The sequence below is a fragment of the Lampetra fluviatilis genome, chromosome 46 (assembly GCF_964198595.1).
Source record: "Lampetra fluviatilis chromosome 46, kcLamFluv1.1, whole genome shotgun sequence".
NCBI classification, from domain to species: Eukaryota; Metazoa; Chordata; class Hyperoartia; order Petromyzontiformes; family Petromyzontidae; genus Lampetra; species Lampetra fluviatilis.
Window position 1 is genome coordinate 4,304,711 of NC_136320.1, and position 18,207 is coordinate 4,322,917.

The 18,207-nt window shown below is 47.7% G+C and overlaps 1 protein-coding gene across 5 annotated transcripts in view; it reads right to left on the bottom strand.

Annotated features, from left to right (window-relative positions):
• The window catches only part of LOC144947683 (protein strawberry notch homolog 1-like), a 117,225-nt gene that overhangs the window by 86,814 nt on the left and 12,204 nt on the right, over positions 1-18,207 (bottom strand). For all 5 annotated transcript variants that reach the window (XM_078876959.1, XM_078876958.1, XM_078876957.1 and 2 more), the window contains exon 2: positions 3,662-3,889. In XM_078876959.1, the coding sequence (XP_078733085.1) occupies positions 3,662-3,799 (138 nt within the window). In that variant the 5' untranslated portion in view covers positions 3,800-3,889. The remainder of the gene's footprint in view (positions 1-3,661; positions 3,890-18,207) is intronic.

An 18,207-nucleotide genomic window follows, 5' to 3' on the forward strand; every position in this document is an offset into this window, starting at 1 on the left:
CCGTTGGGCGTATGATGACACTCCGGAGTCTGGCCCTGTGCCTCCAAGTCGCCACTGGAAATCGTCTTCCTTTTCACGTAAATGTGCAGACTATAAATTGTTTCATTATCATTATTAAGGCGAAGGAGCAGAGCTGCAGCAAAAGCCATGGTTATGGCTAAGGCTGGTCAACAGCTACAGTTAAAAGGCTTTAAGGCTTGGTCTATACTAAATGCTTTAGCTAGGATTAATGCTACAGTCTGGGATAGTGTGATGGTTAACACTTGGGCTCTACGGTTGGTTGAGGTTATGGCTACAGTTGAAGCCATGGCTATAGTTGACTTAAGGGTTTTGTTAAGACTCGGTCTATGGCAATAGTTATGGCTATGGTTAAGACTCGGGCTATTGTTAGACAAGGCTATGATTAAAGCTATGGTTAAGACATTGACTAGGGCTGCAATTAAGACCCATTCCCGGACAAGTGCTATGGTTAAATCAATCTTTGAGACGAGGGTTAACTACTCCACAGCTAGATCTCATGTTATTTGTCAGGGGTCAAAAGTACATCGCCGTAAAACTCTGAAGCCGCTTAGAAATATGTCGAGTCTCTGTCCCTTCGCCGCCTTATCAGCGCCCTTTAATTTTGGATAGTTTCGTTTCAGTTTTTCGTTCGCGAAACGGTCCATTTACAGAACGCCCGACACAATAAAAATCCCATTCAGCCAAAACAAAACAAAACTGCCACGCGTCACCGCCGCCATTGAACTACCGGCAGACCCTTTGAGAAACAGGTTGTGCCGGTGTACGAGCGGGGGTGTCTGACGGATTCAGTTCATGTTTGTTCCCCTCCTGCTTCGCCTGCTCAATGTGGTTTTCTCCTTAATGAGGAGGTGTGTACCTGGTTGTTTAGTAACTGCCGCTACATACTATTAACATTCCTTTCCTTTGTTAATGCTACTCCCTGCACCCTCCCTTGGTGCTGCTGATCCTGCATAATGCATGGGCATAATATCACTTTGAAACCCCCCCGCCCACCTCCTACGCATTTCCCATGAATATGCTAAATTCCTCTTCATATGCACATTATTTTTGTTAAGGCGCTCTTCCACCTCCAACCCAGCTTATATATAAGCTCCTAGCTTGGTAGTGTCTCATTCTTCACCTGAAGACGGCTGCTTGCGTTGTAGCCGAAACGTCGTGAGAATTATTTTATTTTATTATGTTTTATTTTTATTATTTTATTACTTCCCTTCTACGTGACTTTACTGAAAGAACCAAGAAGATGAATCCCTGCAGTCACGAAAGCTTTAAATCGAAATGTGGTGCTCCCTTCAACACAACGCCAGCAGTGAGCATCGCTCGCGCTGCGTTCCATCAGTCCGCCGCTTTACATTGCACGCAAATGACCAACGGAAATTTCAAAATGAACGTCAAAAACCCCGACGTTTTTAGTTTGTTTATTAAATGTTGATACGGCACCACCAGGCCAGTGGCGGCGGAAATTCCACATTCCAACGGCAGGTGCCGGTCCCTCCATAAGACAATCGTTTGTTGTCGACTTCCCACAAAGCAGGCTTCAAGTTATCCACGCCTGAAGCAGAACTGGTCGAGGTTAAAACCAACTGGGATTTCAACTCGCAATCTTACCCTTGCGAGTCGAGCGCTCGAATTACAGTAGCACCGAACTATTTCACGAATACTTTCTTTAAAATTCTAAAATTAATTCGTATTCATCACTAGTGAGCCTTAGGCTGGAGCAGTGGTAAGGTGGTCAGCGCACTGCACTTTAACTAAACTAAACTTTTTTACTTTACCAGCTAAGGCGCACTGAGCTATATTGCTCTTTTTCAGAAGCGACCTGGCCACAAATGATAGCTCGACAAAGTGGCTTATCATTTGGAAATGTACTGCAGCCAAATACTCTCAAGCCATGTTTCTAAACGTGGAGAGAAAAACCGGGGGAACCCAGAGAATAATCCATGCGACCGCGGGGAGAACATGCAAACTCAGAATATACAAGCGTCAGGGTCGGGGATCAAACCCAAGACCTCCTGCATACCAGGCGAAGCAGACAACATCTCGCCACTGCGGTGGTGGCACCCCCCTCCCCCGCCCCGTGATATCTGAATTTGTTTTCCAGTCGAGACCAACATCAGCGAAGAGCGATATCTGAGCAGGTCCTAAAGCACTCCCTTCGTTAACCAGCACTGACCAGCATGCTGAAGTCAGGTCAAACAACTTCCATGACCAGCATGGCACGGGGGGGGGGAGGCAATCATCCAGTAGTGAACGGATAAACGGCTGTAACATTATAATCGTTATTATTTTCATGAATCCATGCAAGGTGATATATTTCCTTGATAACCTTCATTAAGACTGCAATGTATTACAACCGTTTAATCTTGTACGTGATTGAACATTACGGATGCTTTGTGTGAATTTCAAGTTGCTCAATCTGGACAGCTGCCCATGCGAGAAACGTCTACACACGTCAGAGGAAGAGCCTTTTCTTCCCTGCTAAACCGGCAATGAAGAAAAAAAACGTATCAGCACCAAAAACAAACGTTTAAAAACTAAATATTAAAACGCGTTCACATCTCTGGGATTAAACCGAACGGGCAGACTGACAAGCCCGAAAGACGGGCAGAGACACAGACAAGAAGACACTATAATAATGAATAATTTAGGAGGGAGCGATAATTGCTGGGGGATAATCCCAAGCGCGTAATTTGTGGGACGATTTTTCTTCAAATGTGGACGATGACGCCAGCGCAAGCAGTGGCCTACCCTTGCGAACGACGTCAGGGGGATTTTTTGCATCCGCTGTGAGGCAGACCGGCACATCGTGTCACGGTCTATACGCACGCAGTAATAATCAGGGTGGCCTAATGGATTCGAACCGTGAACCTGCGGAACAAGTGGCGGATGCGCTACCGCTGGACCACGTCACGCTGGGCCATTTATGTTGTGCGTCTGTCGCACATCGTACATAGCCACCAAACCGTGCTAATCAGAAGTGCGGGACTGATGAATACTAATAATCTCAAGTTGCAATGCACCCGCATCGTATTCGCTCACTCTCCAAGAGAAGGAACGACTCAAAGGCAGGAAAAAAACACTTTCGAGCGGCTAAGCAGCTAGGCGGTGAGCCGGCACTAAATTCCCCTCCAAGCTCTGCAATCCTCTATATAGAGGCATTATCGGCCAATTAATAAGCGTTTAACACGTGGAAGGAAACTGGAGCACCTGGAGAAAACCCACACGTGGCAGGGGGTAACTCTCTATCCCAGTGCTCTTCATTGTTAGGCCCGCGGGCCACTGGCGGCCCCTGACGTGCGGCCACCGACAATACACAAAAGTGAAAACACCCCCCATCATCGTGCTGTCAACCCCCAATGGTTTCAAATGGTGTTGCGATCCTCACACTGATCATGTATCATTGGCGAAAGTGGCACCCCTCTGAAAATTAGTGAAGAACACTGCTCTATCCCATACGGATGGAACAGGCGAAGTCCATAATTTTGCTGTATCACCTTCTACTATCGTGGCAAGCCAGGGTATGGCACCTCGATGTCCACAGTAAGGGAGTTTCACAAAAATTGTGTGAACCACCAACCCCCACAGCGATGGGTTACAAGCCACGTGCACAGGGAGGGAGGGAGGGGAGGGACTGGGGACCCACCTGGGAGGGTGGCGCAGCCCAGGGGCCAGGGAGGTGAGGGAAGAAGACGCTGTGTGGGTGTGCGTCCGCGGAGTGGTAGCTCTCCCCGGGCATGGCCTGAGCGTGCGCGGAAGCAGTGGTGGCACCTGGGTTCTCCATACACGAGGCTCAGCGCGCCGGCATGACGCCACGAACCAGCGGCCTGGAGCGGGCGGGCGCACGCACGAGCGGGCAGGCGGTGGGTAGGACCTGGTCGACACCAAAGACAAAAAATCCCCCGTAAAGACTTTAGCAGCCCAATTCATGATTTAATTTGGGGTTAGATCGCGCAAGTTAAATGCGTCGTAAAATCATTCACCACCCGACACAACCAATTAATAAAGGCGGCAGCACAACCGGTATGATGTTGCAGAGTTTTCAGTTTCATTTATTAGGTATAGCCCTGTGAGCCATGCGGCTCTTGACTCGGGTGCAACCGCAACAAACAAAAACATGAACAAGAAACATCTTAAAGTGACTACGCACAAACAGAAAAATCCAGAAAAAAAACATCAAAGTCTTCCAGAAAAAGCACCATATATCAATGCTGTGTGCAAAAAATCCCAGTGGGATGCAAGTCAAACAATAACAACCATAAGACAATTTAGATTAAAGTTATCAGTCTAACTCTGTACTACAACAAACAAATATGGCTAAAACAAAACGTTTTCGAAATCACCAAAATAAAGCTATAAAAGCAATGTAGCAGTGATCATAGGAACTGTGATTGAAATTTTAGAACGATATACATAACATGTACTACCAAAATATACTAATAGGGTTTTCCCCCTTTTCTCTGGCAACAAAACTGACACCTTTTGCAAGGAATCATGCTTACATTAACCACAATACTTGCAGTCAAATGCAAACAATAATCAATACTCTGATAATTTATGCATTGTCTTTGAAACCGATTGGTCCACACCAGAGACAGCTTTCTTTAGAGCCTAGTCTCATATGGTGTTCGACCAGATGATGCGTCAAGTATTGTGGTCAATCAAGTATTGTGGTTAATGTAAGCATGATTCCTTGCAAAAGGTGTCAGTTTTGTTGCCAGAAAAAAGGGGAAAAACCCTATTAGTATATTTTGGTACTGGCAAAGGAGGTCCCATGATGTACTACCAAACTTTGCAGCCATAACTGGCTGCATGAGTCACTCCAGAGCAGTCCACACACACTGAAATGGGTACATTTTCTCCGACTGCTACAACCAGCATCATTAGCCAGTTGCCAGAATTCTGAAAATGTCCTCCAGTCTTGGCCCTTAAATATGTGGCTGCGAGGTCGCATGCGGTGCGGCGCGTTAACAAGTAGAATTAATTATTAGAATATCATGAGCAAACTACATTTTTTTTATGTAATGTTTCATTATGTCCCTTGCGAAACACCTGCATGACACGCAGCCAGACACACATCGAGGCTGTATCTCACCAAACCATCATATTAGGCAACTTGACATGTAAAACAAAATCAGAATTACGTAACTTGCAAATACAAAGGGGCACATGAGTTGCTGGTTAAAATTTATATCTATAATACTCGTACTCATTAGGGTGCTACGCATATGGAAAAGTGAAGTTTCAGTTTCCTTTGACCACACCCTCCTCTCATACTTTTGGTTTAACAGTCAACAGCTTAACGCGTGTCGTTCCAATCTATTCATATTTACAACTTGCTCAATATCCCCTCTCTCCTCCTCTGCTTCTCTGCCTCTACAACGACTGTGTATCGACCGCAAGGCATTTCTCAACTCCACTGAGCAACCAGCAGATACAGCGATGGTCTTTAAACTAGCAGTGGCATCGTTTACTTCCTCGCCCACCCCACACTCAAATACCCACTCACCTATTCACTCAGGATGCCATCTCTGCTTCTCTGCGTCTATGCCTCTACACTGTGACTGTGTGTTGACTGCAAGGCATTTCTCAACTCTGTTGAGCAACCAGTGAACGTCGAGTGAATGTCTTTATTCTCAGGCGCTTCAGTTGGACAGGCAAGTGTGATTAAAACCAGGAGGCATGACCTTGAAAAATCACAAAACTTTATTTTGAATCGGACCTTACTAATCAAGACGGAGACCAATTACAATTTACACAGGTTCGCAAGGTAATCTTGTTGAACAAGTAACAAAGATTAATCATTTTAAGTGGGGCTTTTATCATCTACAGCGGGTGAAAGTAAGACCTTGACGTGTGGCCGATGGGGTTTCAAGTAAAAAAATGAACCTTATTCATCATCGTCAGCCAAGATTGATCCACTGCTAGATGAATGCTATTTTACCAGGTAAGGCCCACTGAGCTATATGGTAACTGAATGAAGTGGCTTATCACGTGCACATTTATCGCAGCCAAATACTCTAAATGCACGTTTATAAATGTCAAGCGAACAACCTATCACTTACTCAGAAAAAAAAATCCACACGACCACAGCGATGGAGAACACACAAACTCTAAATGTACAGGTATCAGGTTCGAGATCGATCCCATGACCTCCTGTATACCGGGCGAGGTAATTCATATCTCGCCACAAGCGGCGCCCAACCCACGAAGTGAACTCGCACAATCCGACTGAAGCATCGAATCGACGACCGACGTGAACAACCTCGTTGGAGAACGACTGAAACAAAACGATGTCTCAACAGGCTCGCGACCACAAGATGAGACCTAAGATTGATGTGCAGAGATATTTTTGTTGAATATACATTAAAAACCGTCTAAGCGAAGCTGATAAGGCAACACACTGTAAATGGGTGAAAGCCCAGCGGGGCCGCGTATTTACATTAGCTGCGTGCCCACCTCTTGCGCACACTTCCTGTAAAGACCCCCCCTTTCCCCCTTCTGCTGCTATCATCTTCCAAGCTACGTTTATTTGTTTGGCCCGGGGACAAAGTTCCCCCAACGCCGCGTCTCTCATTTAAAGTCTAAGTGACTTCCTGCTCAAAAACACAAGCGGCACAGAGCGGGCGGGCCGCGCTCATCCCTACGACTGACAACGAGGCCCCCTTGAATCGGCCGTGGAAATCGCACAGGGTCGGTCGCCCTCCCTGCGGCAGACAGCCGCGAATCGATCCGAGAAGAACGGAGATACATAATAAACGTTTTTGGGTTTAGATCGCGTTATTTATAAATGTGTCGTAACCCTCCACCACCCGACACGGCCAATCAGTAAAAAAGTGTCACGTTGACAAATGACAAATAGTTCACTGCTTTAGCCCACCGGTGTGTTGAAACATGAAACCACAACATCTACAATTTGAGTACGACGTTTCGCTGGTAATTGCATCCAGCATCATCGGGCAATTCGCCAGATTATGAATAATATTGGTCGCGAAAGCCTACGTGTTAAACGGAGATACAGTCAACCGAGTTGAGCCCCAGACCTGGATATGGAAGCCGATGGCCTCATTGTGAGCCAAGTGCTCAGCCACAGCGCGCAAAAACAGAGCCACGTCGTCATCGTCCCCCTCGCTTCGTTCCAGATATCACGGCTTCACCGGTGGAGAGGCAGCCGGACGGCTCAGGGATCAGAGAGCCGAGTCCGCACCTCTGAGATCCTGGGTTCAAACCCAGGCAACCGCTTGGCGAATAAACCGCGTTCTCAAATGAAGTGAGTTGATGGTATCAGCCCAGTCAGCTGCCGATGACTGCACAAATAAACTTGTCACGATAAATTTGGTTCTGAACTTACTTTGGCCAGCTGCCAAGCTCAGCGCTCTGACCTCCGAGCAACCCCGCCACCCCTCGTTCAGTGGGCCCCCCCCGTGCAAGGAACATTACAACTCCCAGCGGCAGCGAGCTGAACAGTGCAGCCCACCTATCGCGTGGACTGGAGAGGTCAATGTGAAGAGATTTCAGAGAGATGGCTTTGTGCTATAATGCTTCTGTGGGCCGTTCTCAACGTGATGCTGTAACTGCGCTACAAGAGATCCAAATGGATGCTTCATCTCGGCATCATATAATTTAGCCGGGTGTAATATCCTACGTCTGTTACCTGTCACTATCAAGTCGGGGTTGGCGCACACCATGAGACTCCCAACGCGCGCTGTACTGCGAGTTGGACCAGATATGGCAGTACAGCAAGTGGGTTTCTTCACTGTCAAGACAAAGCAGTCCTTGAATATTTATTTGTATCTGCATCACCGATTTTTTTCAACGCTACCTCGTAATGTGCGCGTGGATTTTTCTCCAGATACCCAGGATTCCTCCCACATCCCCACAGAAGCTGGCTGTGGGAGTCAAGGAAGGACGTTCCCACAATACAAACGACAGCTGCACGATGGAGATTACGAGTCGGGGATGGAATTTGAGCAAATGTCTCTCTTTGTATGGCGGACACGAGCTCTGGTACAGCGGGCTCAAGCGAGAGAAGGATGCGCAATGCCCGGGCATGGCGCCTTTTAATCAGGCAGCGTGTTCGACATCATTATATTAAGAGGTTAATGAGCCAAACCTGAGAAGGTTACACGCCCCAAGTCAGGGAAACCATGCCAATACCATCAATTATAGCTTACCCGGGGCATATTAAATTACTCGGTCTCTTTCGTGCATTTGAGGAAAGTAACACGGAGACGACAACGCCAAGCGCTGTACTTATCGAGATCATATTTAGACTGCACTCGTGCGATTGACTGCTCCAGTGGTTGATGGCCGTGGCACACAAACGGGAGCGTTTGCGGGGACAAGTCCCGTCCAGTGCTCAAGCCTCCGGACATCATTAATTCCCCTCCGTGCTTGATGACGCGAGTTCACATCACATTCGTACGAAGCTTGAAGTTTCCAGTAGTCGTGCATGATACCCCCCCGCCCCGCGCCAGAACAATGTGGGATTTCTCCCACTTGCTCATGGGTGTTTAACAGAAGATGGGTTGCTGTCCCACGCGCTCTTTTCAACTTCACATAGACAACAGTGCTTTGAGATTCTTGACACCAAAGACAAAGATACCCCTGTATAGCCTTAACAAACTGTTGGGGCACGTGCTGTTAAGCGAGCACTTATGAAGGCCGGCACGGCACACGAGGGGGTGGGGGGGGGGGGATCAGCACCACGCCCGGCCACCTTTGTCTCCCGAGTGCCGATGTTTACACACTGCACAAGGTACTCATTTGAGGCAGAGTCGACCTAGGGGAGGCTCAGGACCGCTTCAGATGATCGTCACTAATGTTGGCCATGAGCCGCTAAATAGAACCCGGGTCGCCGGATGCTTAGCGCTCACCACTACGGCTCCTTTAACATGAACGTACCCGCACACAACTTAAACCGGCTCTGAGTGAACAACGAAACCGTCATTAACTTAAGGTGCATCTTATTGCTGGATTTTCACGATCGTCAGAAGCAGACTCCGAGCCACGCTGGGCCATCCCAAGGAGGGGCTGTGTGGGGCGCTCGGGTCTCATGCCAACGTTTTTAGCGACACGCCGGAACTCCGTGGGGTTTAGCCCCTTCCACTCTGAACTATAAACTATATTTTTTTATTTTACCAAAAAGGTAAGGCCCACTGAGCTATACAGCTCTTTTTCAAAAGCAGCCCTGGCCACAAATGATAGCTCAATGAAGTGGCTTATCACGTGGAAATGTATAGCAGCCAGATACTCTTAAATGAATGTTGATTCGAAATATGGAGGGAAAAACGGAGGACCTGGAGACAAATCCACACGACCACGCGGACTCCAAATATACATCAGCCGTCGTCCGGGTCGGGATCAAACCCACGACCTCCTGTATACCAGGCGAGGTAGTTAACATCTCCTGACCACCGTGGTGCCCCTCATTCTCCACCAGCCCCTACACCACTCACCTATCCTTGTGGCTGGTGACACTCAAATTTCGTTTTCAAATTCACAACGTTTAACCCATGCTTGATTCAAGATGCCGCTCTACCAAGCAACAACCTATCACTTCTTCTTTCAAGTAAAATAATGCGTCTCTCCCTTCGTCAAGCAAGCCAGGCGGCCTAAATATGGTTCGGAGTTGAATGCCAACGCTGACATCTGCTCGCCACAAGAGCGCTCCAGGAGTGTAGTTTTGTGGTTCCTCCTCCTCCTATGTTGAAGGGTCGCAGAACACGGTGTTTTTTTTTTACTGTAATCATCCGTAGTTTGGGTCGCATGGCCACATTCGCACGACCGTGACTCGTGCCTTTAATTCTCCATTCATGAAGGAGATGTTGCACATCGGCCTTGTTGATGCTCCGATGCGGTTGACGGTTACACCGGCGTCTTCAAGGGAATGTCAAAGCTGAGATGGCGCGATGAAATTGGGCAACAAGGCCGATGGTTGGTGTTGGCTTGGTGCAAAACAAGGCTGGCGTGGGAAACCTGGACCGGTCCCACTTTCAAGTGGTTGTGGGAACGTGGCAGAATTCCAGTGTGAAGAGTCGGGCATTATCGGTGAACTAGAGGAATCCTTCAGGTACCTTTGTTCGACCGTTAGGCGCACACAATGAACCGTGTAACACTCGTACGAGCGTACCGAAAGAGAGTTTGGTTTTCTAATCCTCGAGGATTCACAAAAAAGCTGAAGAATTCAACAGGTGCCTTGCAACCGTTCCCTTCACAATGTACCAACGCATGCAGTGGCAGGCGACGACACGCAGGGCGATCTTGTGCTCTTAGCAGATGCAGCGCGTGCACTTTCAAGGGGTCTATAACGAGGTAAACAGAAACTGAAAGGATAAACCACAAAAGTACTGCAGACTTCTAAGACAATGGAGACATAATTGCCAAATGCAAACAATCCAAAAGCTCACAAACAAACCAACTTCAGCAACAACGGTACGGGTCCAGTCGAAAATGAGACAAAGGAGTGAAATAGGTTGCGGTTAAAGCCACACTTGGTACAACGCAACCTTCACATTGTCTCATTAAAGTGCTGCTGTGAAGAAACGCTCGGGTCAAGGGTCAGGGTCAAAAGTGCCAAGACTCACTTACGCCCAAATTACCACCAAGAGCACCGTGACACCACCACAACATGACGACGACTCGTCCGACCGGGGGTCAGTGGGGTTTAGAGCGCTCGGCACGCAATCGGAAGGTTGCGAGTTCAAATCCCGGTCTGAGCTTGAACTCGGCAAATCACTGCTCCGAGGCTGATGCAACAAATAAGTAAAACAGAACATGCCAATTCGTTACGAGTTCAGCACACCAGTGTGTTGGAGAGTAATTCCACAACATTTACGATTAAAGTACGACGTTTCGCCAGTAAACACAACATCACCTTACTAATTGGCTGTGTCGGGTGGTGGCGTGTTTCACGACACAACATTTATATTCACACAATCTAACCCAAAAACCTCTATTATGGGCTAAAGACCTGCGAAAAGGTGACGAATACTGCCAAAGGCTCAATCGCTTAAAGCGCGTAGACCCCGTTTGGCTTTCGGCTTGCCTTGTCTCACCATTTCCTCACCGAGTATTCCGACACGCGGGAGGAAACTAAAATGTCAAAGCCACGCACGCGAGAAGGGGGAACACGCCACTGTGCAAAATCAGCGGCGCTAGAAGACGCGAACTTCGCATGCCTCGTATTTGTATTTTTCATCCTACATATATTCAAATCGTTTAGTCGTGCCATTTAAAAACTGTCAGGATGATAGGCCAATGCAATAGCTGCCTATGAAAATCAATAACAAGTCATCCCGTTAAGAGAAAGGCCCCTGCCATAAAAATGTGGAATTTCCACTGTCAGCTCATTCGTGGCCATCGATGGAGATGATCACCATCCAGCTGTCCGTGGGAGCAGGAAGACACTTGACTGTTGAATTTTATTACAGCTGCGTGCCCCCCCCCCCTGAAAATACAAAGACTCCCTTTCACAGAAGTGTCAATACACTAAGCCTCGTGGAAACATTACACAACTGTGCATTCCCCTAAGCGTTGTCTTGAGCACGGAGCAAAGAGCATCTGGGTGGTGGCAGAGGCAAAACAATCTCCCACCCCAAACCAAGTCCCAGGGTCCAAGTCCCATCTTGCCCCAGAGGCGCTGGGTCCCCATAACGCTTTTTTATTTGGCACGAAAATATAAAAGTACAGTTGATCATCGATTATCCTGCGTGCGATTATCCGGCTGCTTCCAACATTATCCAGCAGGGTCCCAGGCCGATCCCGCAAAACCGCTCGAAGGGCTGTAACCAGTCCGGCCCATCGACAGCATGTGTGAAAAGAATAGTAGCTATGCTTGATTTCAGTGATGAATATTACATACGGTAAATGATACACTACATACAACTTAAACAATGAAAATACCGCATGCATAAAAAAATTGTAATGACTAATAACTACGGTAATAAAAACAGAAAATCTATTCTGTGCGATCTGGCGAAAAGTTGCGTTGTGCAATTCGGCATTTGAAAGATCACCCGCCGTCTAAAGGCTGCATCAGTCCGGCGATCGTCAAACGCATCATGTTGTCGTTGAAACAAGAACGTAGTAGTCGTGCTACGTACATCACCCCATGATACAGTCTTCGAGATTGGAGTGATAAGTACGGTACAGTAAATAGTCACTTTTTAACACGTAGGCTTTTGGGTCCAATATCATCCAAAAGACAGGTTTTTTTGGGTTATATCGCGTAACTTTTTACAGTTTGGATTTATTTCGTCTATCTATATCGTTATTTATGCAAATTTGGTAAAGTAAACTAATTAAAAACCAAAAAACGTCTACACAACACCTAAAAACCTAATGTTATGCAAGAATAAATAATGATTAGTAGTGATTAACTGGTGTTTTAAAAAAATCGGGACCCCCTTTCCCCCGGAGCCACAGGATAATTGATGATCTTCTGTATGTGTTTGTACGGAGACAAAACAGAGTTCTACTGGCGTACGATTTTACCTACGATTCTCGACAGCAACGCATCATTAGTTTGTGAACATTGGATTTTGCGTTGACCCGACCTCCCATTGTTTAAATGGAGCGCACTGTTGAAGTTGAGTTAATTTTGTTCTCCCAGGCGAGAACTCAGGGGACAGGTTTGAGTCGTGTTTGCAAGAGTGACATGATCCACAAAATAAATAAATAAAACAAAGCAGGGCGACGAAGCAAATTGAAATCACAACCCTCCGTCACGTGAGAAACGGAAATGACCATGCAAACGTAAAATCAAATAATGTTAAAATTATAAAGTCCCTGTGTTGTGCAAGTTGGCCTGAGTAGATGAGTTTTAGACCGAGTAGAAAGCCCGAACGGAGGTGGGAGGTGACGATTGCACCGAAACACACACAGAAAAGGAATGTACGACGTCAAATGCAATTGCCAGCGAAGTTATGATCACAGAGGATCGAGAGATTGGCATAAACTTTGTGATGCGAACGTCGAGAAGAACCCAAGGGGGGTGGGGGAGAGGGGCGCACGTGAAGCGTCGGAGCCGCACGCATTTGGGGGCATTCAATTCCGAGCCACATTCAAGATTCCTCTTGATATGGGGGCCTGATTTTGCGCACCCTATGATTATCCGCGGGGCTGACCACGATGTTACTCTCATCTGCCGGCATAAGAATGTGCAGATAACTCCATAAGGTAAATGGGATGAATTTGACGCGCAACAACTCCTCTTACGAGCAAAATAAGTGCGGATAACAGGAGTGATTATACAAGTCCATTACCCGCACATAACCTCACGCATAAAAGGATGAATTGCCGGAGTGACTCGTATGATCTGTGAAGACATTTCGGAACAATCGGATTGTTTTTTTTATCGCGCACCAGGGGTCGCCGAACCACGCGAGTGCGAACGCGCGGTGCTTCAAAGACACGCGGCTGCCTCTCTCCGTGTGAGCAACAGAGATTGAGATGGAGACACACAAAGCAAATACACACCGAGGGGCACCCAAAGGTGTGTGGCGTTACAGCACACTGGGCTCTCAATTTGTGTACTGTACGTAGCGTTAGTGGCTAGCGGTGTCCTCACTTGCCCACTTACAGTGCGTTTCCCTATCGAATCGTTTTTCTACGTGTCTTTGTGTCTCCGCGTCTCTGCGAGTGTCGCCATGTCCCTGTGAGTGTCTCCATGTTTGTGAATGTGTATCCATCTCTCACTGCGTCTCCGCGTGTGTCTGCCTCTCCGCGTGTGTCTGCGCCATCCGTGCACTTGCTTGGATCACGTATTTTATTTTTAAAAAACGGGGTATTAGGAATACTTTGCTGCACGACCCCTCCTACACGCGGTCGATGGATTATGAAGTCGCTTTGGCTATGCATTGTGGGTAAAAATCATTAATAACTGCGGATAATCGAAACAAACAAGACCGTGGATAGTAATAGGAGTTTTCACAGACCCTACAGCCGCCACAGACAATGGGAGTCGTCGGTGATAGGGCCGCTGATAATAGGAGTTCTCCTGCGAGGACAGGCTTGGGATTCTTAGGATTCCGAATAAATTTGCAAGACTCGGGAAAACAAAACGAAGGCGACCTTCCCAACAATCCTAAGAGTGGCAAGGCTGGCTTTGCTCGTCAAACAGCTGTTCAATCAGTGTATGTGTACCGGGAACATAGACGCAAGGCAATAAAAATGTTTAAAATGCAATTACAAACATATGGCGACGACCGTCATACTGTGAAACGTGAGAGTGTACGGTATACGTATCAAATTATATTGCAGAAGCCATAGCTCACACTACCGAGCAAATCAATTAGACTTAACGTGCATCCCACGGCTGCTGCTCGGGTATCGCTCTTGGCTACAGGAAGTGTACGTCACGTTGTTCTTTCTCGCAACTTCGCCGTGATGCAGGACAGTAATTTATTTACCAGCACAGCATTCCTATTTTTAAACGATCAAAATGGATCGCTGTACACTTAACCCGCCGACCGCGCTTTGCCTTTTAAGAGCTGCAATTGCCTCCGGAAAGTGCCCGCATCGAGATGAAAAAAAACTGCACACGCCATCGTACGAACAGAAACTGACAGGACGACAATAGAATTTAACGGCAAGAAGCCAGGGAGGGAACAAATGTGACATTTGCCGTGCGATGACGCAACCGGTGATAGGACATTCGGTTAATCGTGGCAGCGACTGAAAAAGGTCACCGTCTTCTGATGGGATTTCCACGTCGCGGGGTACAAAGTAACTGGGACCTACCTCGGGAAGAAGAATATCTCACAATATCGAAAATGTAATTGCATCGTCTTCAGCTGTGTGTTGTTATGATTATCACTGTTGTGCAACTCAAAAAGGCCAGGACGTTTTTAAGGTCCCAGGGAAGACTTTAGGATTTCTCAGGGCAGCAGCTGCTCCAAACGAAAGGATCTCCTGGGAAAACCAGGGTAAGGAGAGGCTGCTGATGAGAGTGAGTGAAGTCTAAACCGGTCAACAGTTTCATGGTTCGGGAAATGCTCCTAAGATAAGGGGATAATTTGAGTTCCGAGCCCGATTGATTAGTTGTCATGGTTACCTTTTTGCAAATCCATATTTTGATACGCTACATATATTCACAAAAACCGGTCATGCAGCGTCACATATTTAATCATGCTCATGAGAGGCACCGAATGATGCGTATGAGAATCGACTGGCAACAATGTATGCAAAGTGCATGAAAGTCACCCTAATTTTACAAACTAAATAAGCGAACAATGTCTCCATACATCAGGCTCTCCACTTAAAGCAATGTAAATTAAATCTCATAACAAAACCCATCAAGCACGCAGCCTTCTGGGAGTGCATAATTTCAGAAGAAGCATTGATTCAACACGCACAAACTATGAACTGGTTTTGACACACGGCGTCTCATCGGCTTTAATCAATTCACCAGCATCGGAGAACTGCCCATCTTACAGGCAAGGGGGCCCTTCCTCCCCCCCTTACGATACAGAGTCCCCAGTTCAACGGAACATTCAAACGGTGATACACAACTCAAATTAAGCACGACCTTCGCTGCGGAAAAGTAAAAATAACGAGCATTACATTTGGGCTTTGGAGATAACAGAACAGACAGTGAGAAAACAAAAAATGGCAAATACAAATTACATTGTTAGATCATGATACGAAAGAGAACCGATTTTTAAATCAAATCGTGACCCCGAATCAGGAAACCGTTATCGGATCATGGTGTTTATTACATGCCGAATAAAAAATAAAAAAATCCCCCATAAAGCCTTAACATACTGTTGGGGAAGTGCTGTTAGCGAGCACCTATGAAGGCCGGCACCACACATGAGGCGGTTGGTGGCCAACACCACGCCCGGCCGCCTTTGTCTCCCTATTGGCGATGTTTACACATGGCACCAGGTACTCATTTAAGGCAGAGTCGACCTAGGGTAGGCCCAGGACCTGTTCAAATAATCGTCACTGGTGTTAGCCATGAGCAGGAATCGAACCCGAGTCGCTAGGTTCGTAGCGCAGCGCGCTAACCGCTATACTACTGCTCCCACATGCCTAATAAACGCACACACACACGCGCGTCACATGACCTACGAGTGCTCACTCGTGGTTACTGTAGCGAGCCGAGCTGTGTATACTACACAAATGCGGATTCTCCAGAGATAAGATGCTTTTTTGCCCCTGCATATAAAAGAAAATGTTGGGGGGCTGCTTCTTATAATGCGGTAGGGATGTGTACGTGTGTGCAACCGTATTCGTGTAACTTAACCCTTTCCATTACACGTACGTCTTTTGTTTTTTCTTCCGATTCCATTCCGACAACGTGCGTGTACGTCATCGGTACGTCTTCAGGTCAGAAGACGTACCGAGGCTCCAACAAGGCCATGCGGGAGGGCGTGTGGCAGTTTGGAGCCAGCTATCGTAGAGCGCGGTCGTGTCGCTGTGGTTCTCTGCGGTGAGTAACAACGTCTTTAAAAACAACGGCCGCTATGCCTCTCTAAATAAAATTAAAGCCGAACCGCTTGCGCGTTCCGAGATTCAGCGGTCAGCGGGGCACCCACCCTGCAACGTGCAGACGTCTCAGTACAGGAGAGGGTTGATGGAACAGGCACAATTTTTGAGAAGAGTCTTTCCTCTCGGATGGGTCTCATCGACTTATTTATTTATCCATAAAAGCCACACAGAGTTCAAGGACTCCCATTTCAGGAGGGTGCTGCAGTTGGTTTTAAGTTAACATGTCTTCAGTCAACCTGTGAGCGCTTATACGTGGAAGGAAACCGGAGCACCCAGAGAAACCCTACGCTGCGCACCAGAGGATAAAACTATATCCCGTGTAGAAGGCACAGATGATATTAGTCCGTCCGCACTTAGCTGTAGTACCTTCTCCTGACATGCCAGGGTATGGCTTCTGGACGTCGATGGGAAGTTAGTTTCGTAACATAACTACATTGAAAACCCATTTCTCTAGAACTGCTTTGCGTTTCGTTTGTTGTCCTTCCCCCACACCTCCGATTAACGCGGTTGGCTACGTACGGTGCTAAAGACTTTCAACGTACACGCACACAAACACGCGATCTACCAACCCTCGCTGCCTCCAGTTACTGGACTACACGCCTGCGTGGCCACCACCAACCCAGCTCCCGTAATCCGGAGAATACGGTATTTGTGACCACTGTGGGGGGGGGGGGCATTTAATTTACTAGCGCTCTCACGAGGGGCTTATTTCATTATTATTCAGAAAACCTCTGCCGCCGGGGCGCATGCGCTCAGCGGGTGTCGGCCTTCATGTGACGCGCCAGCAGCGCTCGGAAAGACCAGCGCACGCAAGCGGCTTCCCGGCCTCCAACGCTCGCCTAGCTGGGATTTGCGCTTGCGGATTAACGCCGCCGCCTACTCCTCCTCCCTGCAGGCGGTGCTCCCGTGCGCTGCTTTAACATTCCGTTCACGTTTTCCGCCGCCCGCCCTGACGCCGGCTCTCTCGCTCGCGTTCATTTTTAGCGCCGCCGAAGGCGAACTGAAAAACGGCTTCGGGCAAACGAGCCGAGAGCACAGAGCCAAGCCGGCATCGTCGGTTGGACGGGCTGCAACCCCCGCTGATGGGGCTCAAAAAAAAAAAGGGCCTCATTATATTGAATAACGACCACAACACAATTGCATCCCGAAGGTCCGTTTGTCGCTTGGCTCGAACGTTATTTCATTTTGACGATTAAAATAAGACGCCTCTCCCTTGCGATGCGGCGGGCACTAATGACGATTGAGGTGGGTCTGCGTTTCGTTTTGTGCAAATACGTGAAACGTTATGTTGAAACAAACACAGCCGCCCTTGCGTTGGTTCGGAGCGCGCGCGACCAATCGCAAAAGATTTCAGGCGAGCAACTGCACCCCCCCCCCACCCCCGTCTTCTCGTCCATAATTGGGTTTCCGTTCACGTTCATTTGTAACAGCGTGTGAGCAAGGGCACGCGAGGGAGTGCAATGTGTGCACCGGTGAGTTTTAATCACAATTGAGGACGAGCACCCTCGTACCGAAATGTGGCTTCGAGCGTTCTTCGATTAAACGCAAAACAAACTCGGAAATGCTTCGGCCCCTTGCGGATTTAAGGTCCTTTCACATTTTCGGATTGGAATAAAACCTATCACGCAAATGCAAGTGTATCTTGTGCTCAAACGAATGCTGGGCGGTGATCATCCCTCAACAACAAGAACCTTGAGC